General features: G+C 41.4%; 1 protein-coding gene across 10 annotated transcripts in view; it reads left to right on the forward strand.

Annotated features, from left to right (window-relative positions):
* LOC119501436 (RNA binding protein fox-1 homolog 3-like) overlaps positions 1–17,194 on the forward strand; it is a 466,701-nt gene that overhangs the window by 312,829 nt on the left and 136,678 nt on the right. For 9 of the 10 annotated variants that reach the window (XM_037791780.1, XM_037791782.1, XM_037791781.1 and 6 more), the window contains one exon: positions 7,403–7,512. In XM_037791780.1, coding sequence (XP_037647708.1) covers positions 7,403–7,512 — 110 coding nt within the window. Of the gene's footprint in view, positions 1–7,402; positions 7,513–16,120; positions 16,578–17,194 lie in introns of those variants that run through there. The other variant, XM_037791787.1, reaches the window with a different exon arrangement.

The following is a 17,194-nucleotide window of genomic DNA, read 5'->3' on the forward strand; positions in this document are numbered from 1 at the left end:
GCATTTCCAATACTGGTATCGGAACAACTCTAATTCAGAGGTGCAGGCATGCAGGTGTTATTACCTTCGGACAGAGCAAGCATAGCTGCTTCCCCTTGTTTCCAGTTAATGCGCTAAGCTAAAAGTCTCCTGTCTTTATCTTCATACTGTAGATATTGCACAGACAGAGAGTGACATCAATTTTCTTATCTAGCTCGGCCTGAAATCAAATTAGTTTATTTCATAAAAATGTTGGATTTTTCCTTTAACTACAGTGAATATTATCATTTGTCTGATCGACATGTTGCAGTTAGTGTCATACAATGAATATGTAATCGGACCGTTTCATATCCATCATGTCAGAGGTGAACAGCGCTGACTCGACCGCACTGATTTCTCGTAAAAGGCCAATATATCAGCCAATCATAACATATGTGACATACAGTGTCTTCCTCATCTCTCCTGACCTCCTGTCTTCTGTCTCTGCGTCTCTAACAGCTCACTGGACTTTGATTTAAGATCTCTGCAGCAGTTTATGGTGTATATATCCTAAATGGACGTTTTAATAGGCTTTTACTTTTTTTTTTTCATTGTATTGTGCAATGTAAGCAGTAATCATAAATTATAATAATTATAATTTGTTGCTCCCGGCTGAAAACCTTGCGCGGTATCTCTGAAATGTCAAGTTTTCACAAAGAAAAACAGCCTTGTTCGAAGGTTGACCACCACTGCATGAGAGACGGGTTGAAAAGATTTAATGAATGGTGGTTTGCGGCTTTTCTCTCCTCATACAGACGCAGGCATAGCTTAAAATACAAACATCAAATTTTATGGCAGTTTTCTTTATTTTTTTTTTATTTGTTTACCTCTTATTCACTTGGTATTTATTTCCACCCGTATTCAAGGTCCAAAAGTTTCCAAATATACCAAATATGTAAGGCTGAATTTTAAGGAAACTTGTATAAAATGATGCAGAAAACATCTGGAATAATTCCATTTGATGGAATAATGCAGCCATAAAAACTGTATACAGTCAGACAGTCATAGTGGGGATTAAGATTATTTTTCCAACCTTAAAGCAGCATTTTTGGAAGACAAAAAAAAGAGATAATACCGTCTGCTGGTTGTTTTAACGGTAACGATAGGTTGTATTGACCCATTGTGTGCACAGATGTTTTTCCCAGGATAACAAAGTATAATAAGCACAACTGCATTTGAGCTTGTTCCCATTTTTCCTCTGCATCTGTATTCTTTATTCATATTCACTCTCTTTGCTCTGGAAACTGCCATCAGGCTCAGAGGCAATTTACGGTACCTTTGAACACGTCTTTAACAGTACCATCATGCGTCCATCAGTGCCACAGCGAACACGGTTTTATTACTCAATTTGATTCCATACAAGGTTCATTCCCCACATTTTTTATGCATCGTGGGCTTAGCTCAGGCAGAAAATAATCTGGACAGCGAGGGCCCTGTATTACGGTTCAAACAGGATAAAGCGTTGACAAATTTCGGACCGGAGGACTAGTGAGCGAGGAGGACAGGGAGAAAGAGAGATTAAGAGCTACACCATTGTTTACCTCCTCCTCTAAGGTGCAGGATACTCTGTCGTTTATAAATGTTAGTAGCTGTTATTGGTTACCTCGCAGGCTTTGGGGGAAAGAGGAAAGGAAAATGAAAAAAAAAAAAAAAAAACTTTGGGAAAGACCCAGGAGGGGGGTTCGATACAACTTTAATAATGCGTAGCGGGAGCTAAATGAGCCATTCTGCGGTACTTTAAGACGTCTTCCCTCTACCCATCCCCCCACTCCCCACCCTCCACCTCACCCCCCTCACGGTCTCAGGGCCTGAATTATTAAAAGTGTTGTTTTCCCTTATTGCATTGCAGCAATGTGCCTCGTTGCTAGAAATGAGCTGCACACATTCTGGAGTTTGAATGCTTAAAGCGACCCACCTCCAACGGCAGAGCCAGGGGAGGGGGCCGGAGAGCAGGCGGCCGGGGGCTCCGCACACACACACACACACACACACACACTGCACATATATGTATCTAAATAACCACAGGTCACCTATAATGTTAACACCACTCTCAGATGGTTTTCTTCCATGTCTTTTCTCAGATATACAGCAGGTTGTGAACATGATGTAACTATACTGTATTTCATTATACCTCGTTTGACTGCAACTAACAATTATTTCCATGATCAATTAATCTTTGAGTCTGTAAAATATCAGGAAAATAGTGAAAAGTGCCCCTCACAATTCCGTAAAGGCCAAGGTGATGTCATTAAATTGCTTTCTCTCAGATCAACGTTTCAAAAAAGACAAAAAATGCAGCAAAAACTCACAATTAAGCAGCTGGAATATTTGGCATTTTCGTATGAAAAATAACTTATACAACTACTTAGTTATTCAAGTAGTTGACTATTTTTCTGTCGATCAACCAATCAATTTATTGAATCATAATTTCGGCCTTATTACTAAGTATTTTAATATGACATAATTGCATCTATCTGTAACACATTGTAACTGTGGTATCGGTTACACTTTGACTCATGTTCAAGTTAATTTTGGATTGCTATGAGGTGAAACCTCTCTTATCTTATCAAGTTGTTTGTGCCGATAGTTTACTCTGTATACATTTATATTTTCTTTCAACAATTTGATGGACCACGAGGGCAGATTTGTTTAACTAGTTTTAACTATTTTTTTTTTTTTTTAAATTAAAGTTATATTTCTCTGTATAATTCTCCTGCAGCGATCCCTCCACCAAAGAGGTTATATGTTTTTAGTTCGGTTTATTGGTTTGTTTGTCTCTTTGTCAGCAGAATTATGGAAAAATGGCCCGATTTTCATGAAACTTGGCGGGAGGGTGCAGCATGGGCCGAGGAAGAACCCATTACACTTTGGAACGGATTCAAATTTTGACACATTTCTAATACTTTTGGAAATATATACAGACATGTATAGTGGTTGCAATTGCAGATTTACGTATAATGTAATACTTGGCGCAGGTCTGCGTTCCCTGCTAGTACTTTCTAGATGCCAACACTCATATATATAGAAAGGAAACAGGTTAAGCTATTTCTTACTGCATTGGCAGATTTGTTTTTTCACTTGTTTAAAGAAGACTCGATTTTTAGGCCTCAAATATAGACTGAAATGACATCATAAGATGATAGAAAGTTTTGCAGTGCATATACAGAAATGATAAATACTACACCGTCTGTACAGACCGCTTGAACTCATCATTCTAATTTTTTTTCTCCTCAAGTTCATCCCATTTCATCCAAGAATGCCTTCATGTTTCCTTTTTTAGGAAAGTTTGAAACATGGTGAAGTTTAACATTTAATATTGACATTTAGATATATATAGGTAGCAGCAAACACCTTGAAATCTACATTTTGCCAAACCCTCCATGCGTGTCTGCACTGAGATACAAAAAAAAAAAAAGAAGAATCTCTGACTTGCAGCCAAAAGAAAATTGAGCCAGACTCAACCAGGCATCACTCACTTAATAAAACAACACCCTCTCCTTCCCTTCTTCTGCTCTTGCAGGTATTGTACATGCCTGATGATTTGGGTATTAAATAATTTGATGCCTGTAGGTAAATGCATTGTTCTGAAATACAAGTTTAGAAAAAAAAAAAAAGAAAACGTATTGGTGCAGGAATAAAAAGTAAAAGTTGTAGATAATGCAAAGTAGACTGCAAGTTGCATTCCTCTACCCCTCCCTTGCAAGCCACACACACACACACCCACACCCACACACACACACACTTTAATCACACAATTAATAATTAATCAGAGGTTGGGCTCAATGCTGTTGAGTCTGCAGATGAGAGAACACCCAACTGCTGAGAAGGGCCCTAAAAAAAAGCAGGATTAACAGCCCAAAAAAAAAAAAAAAAAGATTATCAACAGTTCATCGTGAACCAATAAGCAGCATGTTATCAGTTTAGGTTAGATTTTATGAAACTGAAGAAACTACAGATGCTCCACTGGTGCAAACATGCACAGTTGAATCCATTTTTAATAAACAAAAAATAAAAAAAATAATAATAAATAAATAAGAACCAGCTGGCTTTACAGCTCCGCAGACTTTATGAGGGGGAAAATTAAGCTGTCTCTTCTATGTGACATTTTCTACATGCATATATGGAGAATTTGATTATATGCTCTGTTCGCTGCATGTAAACACCATCAATAATACCATAACAAACTGGTTTGTAGAGGAATAGGTCAGGGGATGTGTGTTTATTGTGTGTGTACTATGCTATGCTAACAGTAAAAAAAAAAAAAAAACACACCCGCTGCATTGATCTCAATGTGCTCCGGAATTGATCACAACAAACACCGATGATCATTTTGTTCCATTTATTTATCCCCACTGATGTATTAAATATTTTCCAATACTGTTAGCGGAGAGATCAAAAGTCATTGCTTCATGTCCTCTTTCTTCTTTATTAGTCCTGCATGCTCTTGCAGCAGAGAGCAGAGTGTTTACCCAGCTGTAATTACAACATGCACAATGACCTCATTCTGCTGTGTCAGTAGCGGTAATGTATAGCCCTTGATCTTAAAACTGCAAAGAAAAATGGTATGCACTTATTTTCAATATGCTGACTACATTCCCGGCATTTTTTAGACATGGCCGTGACGGGCGGATCAGAATTTGATATAAGCACTGGTGCTCCTATTCGTCTGACGAGGTCTCTCTGCCTTAATATGCATTCAATAATGTGAAATGATATTAGCTGTAGGAGCTCATTGACTGTGCACTCGGGGTCTCGCCGTGTCTCTCCGTCTCTGTCTGTATCATGCTCTTCATCTGTTCCTCTTCCACACACACACATACACAGAAGAAATGGAAAAAAAAAAAAAAGGGGGAGGCTTGAACCGCGGATAGCAACAGCAGCAGAGCAATCACACCGAAGAAATGCCCCCCACGCCTGGCCCATTAATAACAGTAATACGCACACCGCGCCCAAGCCAGCACTGCCGAAAGCACCACTGACACTTTAATGGGCATTTTTTACTTTTGTTTTTAAATAATGCATGTGCTGCTTGTCAGCACTGCTTCACTCCACCCCTGGTGTGCCTTTGCAGCGTTCCTTTGTGCAGAAATTACAATGGGGACCTGTGTTTTCTGTGCTGGCTGCTCCATAAGCTGCATTCATCACATACATGGGGACGCCGGTGTTGCAGTACATCACACTCTTGGGGACACGTGTGTGTGTGTGTGTGGGCATGCATGCATGTGTGTTTCTGTTTGTGAAGGCCCCTCATTGGCACCGAGCTAATTAAGAGTGTCTTTGAGAGGGTGAACTGTGCGCCGAGGCTCAGCGGCAGTGGACACGACTTATATACTGTAGGAAGGTTGCTGCTATGCATTTTTTACAGCGGGCTTGACAGTATGCCAGTGTTGTTATAGGCTATCTGTCAAGCACATACTGTTTTTATCTTTGATTTTAACTAGGGATAACTCGTAGAGAGCCAAAGTTAAACTGGAACTTCCGAGTTCTGTTCCAGTAAATAGTTAAAATCACTAAAAAAAATCGGCCTTGAAATATAAACTTGCTCAACAGTATGTCCATGTGGTTCACTCCATTGGTCTAGTCAAGAAGGGTTTCAAATAAAAAAAATATGTACATACAATGCTGTTTATCTAATATTTATGTTTAAGAAACCTTTAACAAACACCGTTTCCCACAAGCCCAAGACCTTTGCGGTATGAACGTCAGCAGCTTGACATACTGAAGCTACATATTCATTTATTGATATACAAAAGTATTAGAACAACAGGACTTTCACCCAGGAGACTGTTTGTGTCCCGTGTGAAGTATAGGGCTGTGTATTGGCAAGAATCTGGCAATATGATCATGATACAGGGGTTATGATTCAATATTTTGCGATATATTGCGATATTATAAGCAAGGCGATATATTGCGATTTTCTAAAATCTAATTTTAGGAAAACTGTCATGGTATAAAGAACACACCACTATGCACACAAACTGTGTTATGCAAACAGAACAGTGGGATCTGCGATTGCATTTATCACAGTCCCTAAAATATGCAACATCATAGCACAACTTTGAGAGGGCACCTACACTCAGAGAGTGCATATGTTTGCAAATGAAATAAAAGTATTGATCTTTGCATGTAAACTATTCATTAAAAATCAATACAGTATCACAACACATAAAATCACGATACTCAAAATTTTCGATATTTTTTTACGCCCCTAGTGTGAAACCAAGTTGACGTTTACTTATTTTACCTTACTTTTGTTACGTAACTTACGTACTTAACTAACGCCAGTTACCTAACAACCGTACTTATTTCAACACGAGGACCGCCATAGCCCACGGCATTTAATGTTGTGGTTTGAAAATTGTAATGACTCTGTCATTGTGTATGATATGTTTCCCTCCTGCCCTGATTTTTCCTAAATAGCTATTCTGCACATGCCTGTATTGTCATATTGATCGAGTAACATTTAGAAAACCAAATAGATAGGGGGGAGGGTTCATGATAAAAGTCACCTTTAGTCGCCAGGAGTCATGCCGATTAATGTTGGTCATCTCCTCTGACTCTCCTCCGGCAGCCGTATTGCATAATGTCCATATAAGTGCATTGAGACAATGAATGGGACGAGGAAACTACTTTGCACACCAATATTCACTTACATGCACTCATGATAATTAGGAAACAGACGCTCTTTGGCGTGGCATTTGGAGAAAATAGTACCCCTAAAGAGCCTGGCGGTCCTAGTGTTAACCCAAAACCTCAATCTTTTCCTAAGCCTAACCAAGAACGTTTTGTTCTCTAAACCTAACTAAGTAGTTTTGTTGCGTATATAAACCTAAGTAAACCTACATTGGAAGTTTATTTTGAAAAGACACTATGCATGCAACAAGCGGAAACTGGCATGCCGTCCCTGAGGAGTACTAAGAGCATCATAGTTTGAAGCGTAGGGCCGTTGACCAAGCATCGGTAGTCGAGGAGTTGGGAGTGAGAATCTGTTGCATTTCCAAATTTAACTTTCTAATTTTTTTCTCTCCATTGCCATCTTCATATGGCACCTCATTTGGTTATTTAGATATTAGACTACACTGTGTTGTTAGATCAGCCCGGCTCAGTTGTGCAACGTTATCGATTGTAGACGAGCTACATATCTGTATTCAACATAACATGTAAGGTCAATAAAACCTCTGAAATCAATATTTATAACAATCAATGATGCTTTCTCTATTATTTCTTTTCCTGTGCAATGATTTCCTTTGATTGAATTTGCCTTTTCTTTTTCCTTCTTTCTCAGACCTGAGTGTGTCTTGCTGCTGGAGTGCATGCAGTTGCCCCCTGGCTGCTTCCTGTCCGTTTCAATGACGCCTGCCTGTGTTTCTTTGTGTCCCCGTAGGAAACACGTTGTGTAAGTCAGGAAGCATTGCTGTCTTCGGGAACGTGGTGTACAGCGGACTGCTGAACGATCACCTCTGGCATTTGGGAGTGCCCCTCTTTACGAGACTGGTAAGAGCAGCAGGCCCCTGCGTGCACACTTACCTCCATTTTGTCAGAAGAGTTTCACGCGGTTCTGTTGAACCCAAACAGGCTTCAGGTGCAGAATTCCCCAACGTCTCTAATGGGCTGCTTTTGATGCCTGCTCTGTTGACACGTGTTAGTTGAAGTTATACTCGGCGTACAGGATGTGACAGTCCTCTGCTGTGGATGTAAGACTAGGGAACCCCACCACATCTTAGCATCTTGTTTCACATCAGACTTGAGTTTATAGGAAAGTCCCATGTGAGGCAAAACAAAGATGCCGCTTCTCTGCCCCCTAAAAACACAGGTGAAGCCATATATGGATTCATTTCTTCCCCCGTTGAAGCTCGCCTGGTGTCTAATTTGCACTGAAAAAAAAAAGGCTGACTAAATAATTCATGAAATTTAGCTCTATGGCAAAAATGATATGGTTGTAATTAAGATCTGGAGCAGTTGAAGCCCGTGTTAAGGATTAATGATAAATGCCTATCCCTAATTGTCAAAGGGAAATTGAATGTTTGTTTTACACTTACTCTCACTGGTGCTGGAATGTGGGCTGCGATACAGAAGAGATTCTGCACACAAAAACCAACGAGGATCATGGAGCGATTTTCCTTAAAGAAAAAAATCAAATTCAGCACAGCACTATTTCTTCCTGTTAATTACCTTCTTTCTAAGCGGGTCGCAAGTTTTCATCAATGTTTATTATTGATTAAATCTGTCGTTGTAGCTGTCATTTATGAGTCGGGAATTACTGTTGATTGGTGCACAAGGGTTGCATATAATTGGGTTACATTAAATAGATAATTCAGCTGATCTCATAAATGTCTAATGTGAAGGCTTGTTTGATTATCAATTAATGTCAAACGGAGATGCAAGAGGCTGTTAGGATTCCAGTTGGGTTTGCTTGTGTTGCAAGTGGCGAAGCTACTGAATCTCTCTCTTCATAGCTGTAAGAATGTCTAGTGAGATATAGTATATATATATCTAATATATGCACTAATGAATTCAAAGTAAAATTCAAGCATGAATGCACTGACACACACACAGTGCACACTGTAGCCAGTAAACAAGTCTTTGAAAGATACAACAAATGATAGAGACATCAAACACGACAGCTGACAGAGATTTGGCTTTCAATTAAACAGAAATTGTTGCTATTTTTCTGTTGTTATTAGTCATAAAGAGTATGAAGGAGGGAAATAATTAAACTGATATTTTCCTAGTTCCAAAGTCTCTTCATGGCTCCTTTTCTAAAAGCATAGAATTTCATATAATAGGATGGTCTTAAGAAAGACTACCATATAAATAGTTTCACAAACAAACTCTTCTTAAAGAGGCAGTCTTGCTGATTTCACACATCTGTTTTCTTGTAGGATGTAGACTGTCGGTGTAAGTCTGCCATTGAGAGCGTTTTTACCAGAATGATAATGTGTAGAGTCAGACCTTTCATTAGTGCTGACACAGCGCTGTGGAGATAGGTCTGTCTATGTTTACTCGCCACGTGTAGTTCTGCTCAGTCGATGGAAAACAAACGTATGTTATGTGGCTCTTTAAGACGAGTTACCCTAATGATGTCATTGTGATGTCATCAGGGTTATTGTGGCAACAGAAAGGCTGCACTACAAACAGAAGGTGTTTAGAATATGTTGGCATTTACCAGGCAGGAAAGATCTAATGAAAAGACTCTACAAGGTTGCATTATGGGAAATGTAGGATGCAGTGCAAGGGACTTAAAGTCACAATATCTCGGGCTCTGAGGCTTTGATTTCAACTGCTGTCTTTTTATCTGTCTTGTGTGTGCACCTTTAACCCTTCATTTCACATGACTGATGCAATTTGCGTCAAAATCGCACTATTTCGTCTCAGAGTCATACATTTGTCAAACTGGAACACACAGAAGATGTACGTTAACTGCTGGAATCAGTGTGACTTTTTCCGTATTTCAGTATCCTTGACATTTACCACAAATAGATGTCAATACATGTTGAAAAAAAAATAAAGAAAATCATGTATAAAAAGACACTCATTACTTCAGGTCTTGCCTCATAATAAAAGAGATTATAATCCAGGGCTGTGTCTGAAATCACTCACTACTCACTATATAGTGTTCGTTTTGTAGTGCTGTCTGAATGCATAGTGAGACCCTATATAGTGGACTCAAAGTATCCCACAATGCATCATGAAAAGTAGTGTACAACGATGGTCACTAACAGAGCACTATATACCATCATGCATTTGTGCTTAAGGAAAAAAAGATGGCAGACGGACAAGAGGAAAGAGAGCAGCGCGAGTGAGACAAATCCATAAATTGTGGAGCAAAAATCATATATTTAATGTGAGCAGCGCATCACAACTCAAACGGACATTATTTTGTATTTATTAATTTGTGAAATTTCGCTTATCGCCCTCACATTCACAACGGCCATTAAGTCTTACCTTTCACAATAAAACCCCTAGACGCTGCATCGCTGCTTACTAGGGGAACTTAAATTCACTCAGAGCATTCAGAGACAACTCAACAAAATAGCTTATATATGTATTTATCACTCACAAAAATACATGCCAGTATTTATTATGGATGGTCTACGAGCAGATATTGATATAGCGCGTTTTAATTATGCCACAGCAATGATGTAATTAACGAAATTAATGAAAATGACCTGAGTAGTGTCCGAATGTGTTTAATTTTGCCCAACAGCTCACTATACAGTCCTGTACATAGAACTCTATGGATAGTGAGCAAGGAGTTGTGAATGAGTGAGTGATTTCAGACACAGCAAAGGGATTGTTTCTAAATCCATGGTTTCCACTGCACCATGATGCCAAAATGCAAAGGGTTAATATGAATGTGTGCATGAACACACGGACCACACACGTTGCTCATGTTGTGCCGACTGCTGTCACCACGTTAACATCCTCTGCGTCCCTTCTTGGACCGCTGAGTAACAACCGAGCTCGCCGGCTGCAGGATCGCTTGTTCGCGAGTGAAAGGTGCGGCTTCCCCGCTGTGGCAGAAAGGCGTGGCCTCGTGTAGCACTCGGTGTGCCTGCCGCCGACACACCGGGTCCGCCCGGCAGTGGTATCAGCATGACACGCAGCAAGCCTTCACATCCCCAACACTCAGCCCCTAATTACTGCACAGCCCTGCCAGTTTGCAGCCCTGGGCCAGTACTGCCTGCTCAGTGCCAAGGTGTAAACACTGCATTATTAACACTACATACAGTCTGTGCACACGGCTATGTTTAATATACTCGACGTATGTCTACACGGAGGCGTTACTTTAGTGGGATTCTTTACGTGGAGCCATACAATAGATTTATTGTCTCCCAGACAGTGAGCTCCAAAATCACCAGATGGGCGATTTGCTGCGTATAGTGTAATGTATGCTTACAAATGATGTTTAATGATGTCTTCCAGGGATAGGAAACAAAACATTACTGTTTCCAAGGCTAAATACGCCGACTCTATGTCTCTATGAGTGTCGGAGTTAAAGACATATCCAAAACCATGTTCTTGTTATTTTATTTATTGGCTGTCAGGATGTCTTGATGACATAACACGATTTTTGTTCCTGTCATTATGGCCCACGCATGAGCTAAATTCAATTTTATGTCGCAAAATAAAAACAAAAAAAAAGGGCAATTAAATCTTAAAAACCCATCCACCTATAATCTATACCTGCTTATCCTGCGCAGTGTTATCCCAGCATGCATTGGGTGAGAAGCAAATTACACCCCAGACAAGTTTCCAGTCTTAACACACAGTAGGCATGACATATTTATAGCCAGACAACAATTCACACTTGTATTCCCATAATGCCAGGAAGTTCAAATTGCATGTTGCTTTGGTAAATACCAGGTCAAGACCTCTAAATATATCAAACTTTTTTTTTTTTTTTTTACAGTCGTAGGCGGTGTGCAACCTTTAGGCCAGGAGAGTGCACGGCACACTAACAGGATGTACTGGTATTAAGTGGAAGTAAAACCCATTTCTGCTACATTGTCCTTTAAAATAGGTAATTCTAGATTACATTATGTAATGTATTTACTCCTAAAAAATAGACAAAAGTATAAAATATGTGTGTTGCGTCATGAGGATAGCAGAAAAAAAAGAGAATTAAAAACAATACACAAAAACAATTTTAACACTAATGTGCAAAATAAGAAGTTTAACAATCAACCAAACTGCAGGTGAGCCTCGCCAAAGTCCACAGGAAGCCAGGAACGGTAGCCACAGGCTAAGGAGCACTGAGTGTGCTGCCTGAAAGTGGTACATGAACCGGTGTGTAATGGAGTTGATATCACGAGCAGCCGAGTTGAGTCAAGTATACAGATTTGCAGTAATCTCAGCAGCAAGCAAATCAGGACTTGTACAGCTACGGTATGGCGAGCCCCAAAGGGGAAGCGTGTCAGTCAGCAGCCGCACTGCTTAATGTAAGCTCCACTTTGTCACAGTGCTCCAATGATGTTGTACCACTGTTTAATGTAGCAATGCTTCCATCGAGATCGCTGGCAGTTAGCTTGGTAACATGTAAAAGCTGAGTAGGTAGGAGAAGGTAAGAGTTTTTGAAAATGTGGTAAACGCTAGAAAAAGAAACAGTTTTTCAAAATAAATGTTCTGTGCCAAAAACGTTCTACACTTCATATTTGTATTTAAAAGATAAATATATTATTAGGATATGATATATGATCATTCCCAACTTGCAAATACTGAAGCTTGGTCATTGGCCCTATGCTTCAAACTATGATGCTCTAGGTACCCCTCTAGCATCCGTTTCAGCTCGTTACATGCATAGTGTCTTTTCAAAATAAACTGCTGATAGCCTCCTAGTTAGCTGGAAACAGTTCTTCAAATTAAAAGTGCTACTTTCTAAGCTTTAAACTTTGTATTATAATGTACTGTATTTAATGTTTTTGATTTTTTTTTGTCAATTAAATCAAACCAAGAAACTGTCATACATTAAATTATTAAATTATACATTTTTAATGTGAAAATCATTCACGTACAATCCCAATACATTCTCACTCCCAACTTGTCAAATACTGACCCTACACTTCAAAATACAGTGTGACACTCTAGGTACCCCTCTAGCATCAGTGTTGGACATGTCGGGAACGACGTGTCACTTTCCGCTCATTACATGCATGGTGTATTTTCAAAATAAACTTCCGTGTTTACAGGAAATGTACAGTTTCCGCTCATTACACGTAGTCTCTTTTCAAACAAAACTTCCAACGTAGGTTTACTGAGTTTTTAGGTTTACTTACGCAACAAAACTACTTGGATAGGTTTAGGAAAAGAATGTGGTTCGGGTTAAAATAAGTATGTTTGTTAGGTAAAATAACTACGCTCGCTACGTAACTGGCGTTAGTTAAGAATGTAAGTTATGTAACAAAACTGAAGTAAATAAAATAAGTGAACTTGGTTTCACACGCGACACGAACAGCGGTCTCTTTGACCCATCCACTACGCTGACCTCTTCCTTATGTGGACTTTCACGCTCTTTATACTACGTCATTAGCTGTGATCGTCCAATAATGACGCAGATGGGATTACATTGGAGTTGAAAGCTCGGTGCGTACAGATGCTAAAAGACGGTATTTGAGGAGTTGGGAGTGGGAAAGGTTTGGCAATGCGGAATTTAGCTCATATGACCATTTTTAGCTGAATTCAAGTATTTAGCAGCAGCAAATAGTACAACTTACAACCTACAAGAATAAAAGTAAATAGAAGTACAATATGTAAAAATGCATCACCACAAAAATTCTTCATATGCTGCAATCTTGAAGCTTAAAAAAGGTCCAGAGAGGGAACACTTCCAAAGCCTCATCCTGTTGTTTCAGTGCAGTATTGCATAACTGTGCACAGCTTCACTTTCATGGCGTGCTGTATGTAGTATAGAAATGTCAATACCTACCTGTGGAGCTGATGAAGGCAGATAAAACGAGCGTGGCTGAGGATCCTTGTCAGCGAGTAGTAAAACAGGTCACTCCATAAAGTTGAAGTGTGTGATTAGAGGAAAGTAACCTGTGATACTCAGGATGGAGCGGCACCTCTTCCCCGTCTTCAGCCGACCAACGGGGTCTCGCACCAGCTGAGACCAGACAGCGTACCGTAGGGCCCCGGTGTTTTGATGAATGGGGACGGTAGGTCGAGCTAGCTATAACTATAGCCCAGAACTCCACTGGGATTGTGTGGGGTGGAGAGTGAGAACTCGGGGAGGAAGGAAGGAAGTGCGGCTCGTTGTCTCCTGCGGAGTCTCTCTAATGACAGAGATCTGAGTCTGTAAGTAGCAGCGCACTAACAGACGAGAGGTGAGATCATCATCAAATATTAAGACAACAGATCTCGAGACCGGCGAGGGCGGGAGTCAGACGGACATTTTAGGCAGAACGCGCTCTGTGTGAGGCCTTCACTTCCTCCTCTCTTTGAAAGCTCTATCTTTTATAATGGATGGCAGAGTCTCCGGGGAGTGTCTAGACTATGGTGGGAAATCTAAATGGTTGGGAAAGCCACTCGCATCCTTGGTAAGCGTGGGAGAGATGCAGCTCGGGAGGGGAGTACAGGAAGCAGGGAAGACCAGGTCTGCACCCCGAGCAACGCCATCTTAACCCGAATTCCATTTTTCATCTGTAATTGAAGGAGATTTCTAGAAAGGGGAAGTGGGGATTATATGATGCTAAAACGCCCTCTGATTCTTATTTCCTACCTTTTCCCCTAATCCCTCCAACCCCAAGTGCCCTTAGCTGCAGACCATGATGCTCTCTGTCTACATCCACTCCACCCCTGCCTGTCTGCCCCTTCCCCTCCGGTCTCTCCCTCTTCTTTTTTTTTTTCCTTTTTTGCCTCCACCCTTTTTCTTTTCCTCCCTCTCTCCCCCTCAGTTATTTATGAGCACGACTTGAAATAGACTTCAGTATTTGATAAAAGCGTGATCCTTAATCCGAGTTGCCTGAGAAGTGCATTTCATTTTTATTTCCCATCAGAGATTGATGCAGGAGTGGGGCGGTTACCCACTCTGTGATTGCTAATGTAAATCCATTGGGTTCTGGTGGACATGCACAAAGATATGGAGGACTTGTATGTGCATGGTAATGCCACCAATAAGAGATTGTGTGTGCGCAGAGTAATGGAAAAGGCTGGATGTGACAAGAGAGGGGAAAGGAAAGAGCGGCGGTCTAAGAATTATATGAAGCATCATCTTGATTTATCGGATGCGCCTCCGCTCACTTCTAAAATAAACCGCGCGATATTTGCAAATTCACTAATTGTGATTCTTCGACTGCCGTTTCATATTTCAGCATTCACTTGTGCTCTCCTGAAGGAGGTGGGGAAAATAAAATGGGTGATAAATTCAAGATGACAGTTACGCCATATGAATGAGGCCCCTTGTGTGTAAATTCGCTCAAAGCCAGCTGCAAATTTAACTCAGCCTCCTTATGTGGCAATTACTGATGGGTAACATAACCTGAATATATCTGCTCTGTTCATTACGCCAATGTTCTCTATAGCAGGCAAATGTTCTTTAGGATCCTACAGCAAATTAGCTCATCCCCCAGGACGTCTTTTATTGGATGATCCAGCACTAGAGGATGCCGCAAAACCACTCGAGCTCTCCGCAGCCTGCCCCGGTTGCCACAGGGTTAATATTTAAAAGCGAGAGCTCCCGGTCGTGTATTGATGATATGTTTTGAAAATTGCTGAGGCAGGCTCATTGTTACAGTGCTGTCTAGAAGATAGCCAAGCCTCCCTCCATCCCTCCCTCCCCTCCTCCTGTTTTCCCCTCCCCCTTTACAGCCGCCAGATGGAAAACACACTAAAGCATGTAATGTAATATAGCTTGGCACACAAAGGTGTTTCACACCAACTTCATCTGGCCTCTGATCTGCTACAAAATGATTTTTTTTTTTTACCAAACACACTACTGGTCACCAACGCATGAGTTTGGTTTGCTTGCACTGGTTGAAGAAAAAAGAAGGGAAAATGCACCGACACACACACACACACACACAAGAAGGAGAGTGAAGCTCAGCAGCTAAAAGCAGAAAACAAGTGGAAAATAGGCTGTGCCTCCCAATTGCCTGTGGCATACTTTAAGGTTTTCTCTGAGTTTTTTTTTTTTTTTTTTCTGTCAGTATTGTCTTCGTCTCTTCAATGAACTAAAACTGCCACAACTTCAGTGCAACATCTCAGTCACAGACAGTGAAAAGAAGAAAAGAGGAGCAATCTGTTAGTCCTCCACTATCACCAGCATCATCATCAACACACTTCCCCCTCCCTCCCCGCAGAGCTCCCCACCACGACTCCCGGCTTCCTGGCTCCCCCCTTCCTCGCCACCCCACCCCCTCACCCCTCCCCACAACCCCCTCCTCCCCGGGACGCTGAATTTTACAGTACCGTCTGCAGGATCCCAGTTTGTTCGGCGCACTCCTCTATGCAGAGCAACACGGCTCCGGTGGAGGAACGCTGGAGGCAGCTGTCAAGTGCAGGCTGCTGCTGCTCTAGTTGAGCCTCGGCGCCGTACCGACTGATTTCACATTCACCAATAAGAGACGGCACAGGGGGGGGGAGAGAGCGAGAGAGAGAGAGAGAGAGAGAGAGCAGAGAGACAGAGTCTGGAAGTGAGTGGTGTGGAGAGGCAAGTGGAGTGGAAGAGTGTCAAAAGAAAAAAGAGGTTACAACACCTCCCCAGCATCTCTTTTTCCTTTCCCGTCTGCTTTTCCCCCCTCTTTCTTGTGTTGGCTCAGAAGAAGAAGAAGAAGAAAGAAGGGGGCTTTTAAAAATTAACTGAAGAACAAGCTGCTCGCAGAGAAAGAAGCGAAAAAGAAGAAGAAGAAGAAAGAAAGGGGGGGAAACCTCAAGTGAAGCCCTATTGAACAGTTGAGAGGGAGGGCTTGCCTCAGTGGAACAGGGACGTCTGTCCAAAAAAAAACGCTCGGACTCCTCTCGACACCCACACTGGTTGGACTGGTCCCAGTGCTCGGCCCCGCTCTCCTCCGACCCGCCTGCCCACACCTGTCCCAGCTTCTACCATGATGATGTACTTTTGGGTGAGTACCGGACCGCGAAGTGAGGATGCCTTTTTGCTCTCACACTGCTCCGGCATGGGCAGGGAGCTGCTGGTGTGTGTATATGTGTCAGCCCTTACAGTATATACAGTGTGTGAGGGTGTGTGTATGTGTGTGTGTGTGTGTGTGTGTGGCGTTGCGCCTCCCACATGCATGAACAGAGCTGATGGTTTTCCACTTCCATGTGTTTTATTGATGCTTGCAGCCAGGTGCTATAGAGGCCTGCGTGTACGTGTCGGATTTACTCAGCCTTTAAACGACAGAGGATGTTGGGAGTGAGATTATTACCCACACTTATACCTTTTTTACAAGTATTCTTATTCAACTTCCACTCACAGTCAAAACTACAACAGCATGTATTAGAAACTCTATCTCTCCCATTTAACACCGGCGTGTGAGCAGGAACCACTCAGGGGTCTTCTGGGGACACATTTTGATTCAAACACATTTCGGTGCTGTTGTTGTCTCCCGTCGGCCCATGCATCTAAGTCGGCCAGAATTTCTCCTATTTTTGTCTTTTTCATAAATTAAGCAGCATTAAGCAGCAGAATGAGGATGATTACAGATTGTTAACCAGAGCTGCTGATTAATTCTGTTTG

Source organism: Sebastes umbrosus, chromosome 14 (genome assembly GCF_015220745.1).
Source record: "Sebastes umbrosus isolate fSebUmb1 chromosome 14, fSebUmb1.pri, whole genome shotgun sequence".
In the NCBI taxonomy this organism is placed as follows: domain Eukaryota; kingdom Metazoa; phylum Chordata; class Actinopteri; order Perciformes; family Sebastidae; genus Sebastes; species Sebastes umbrosus.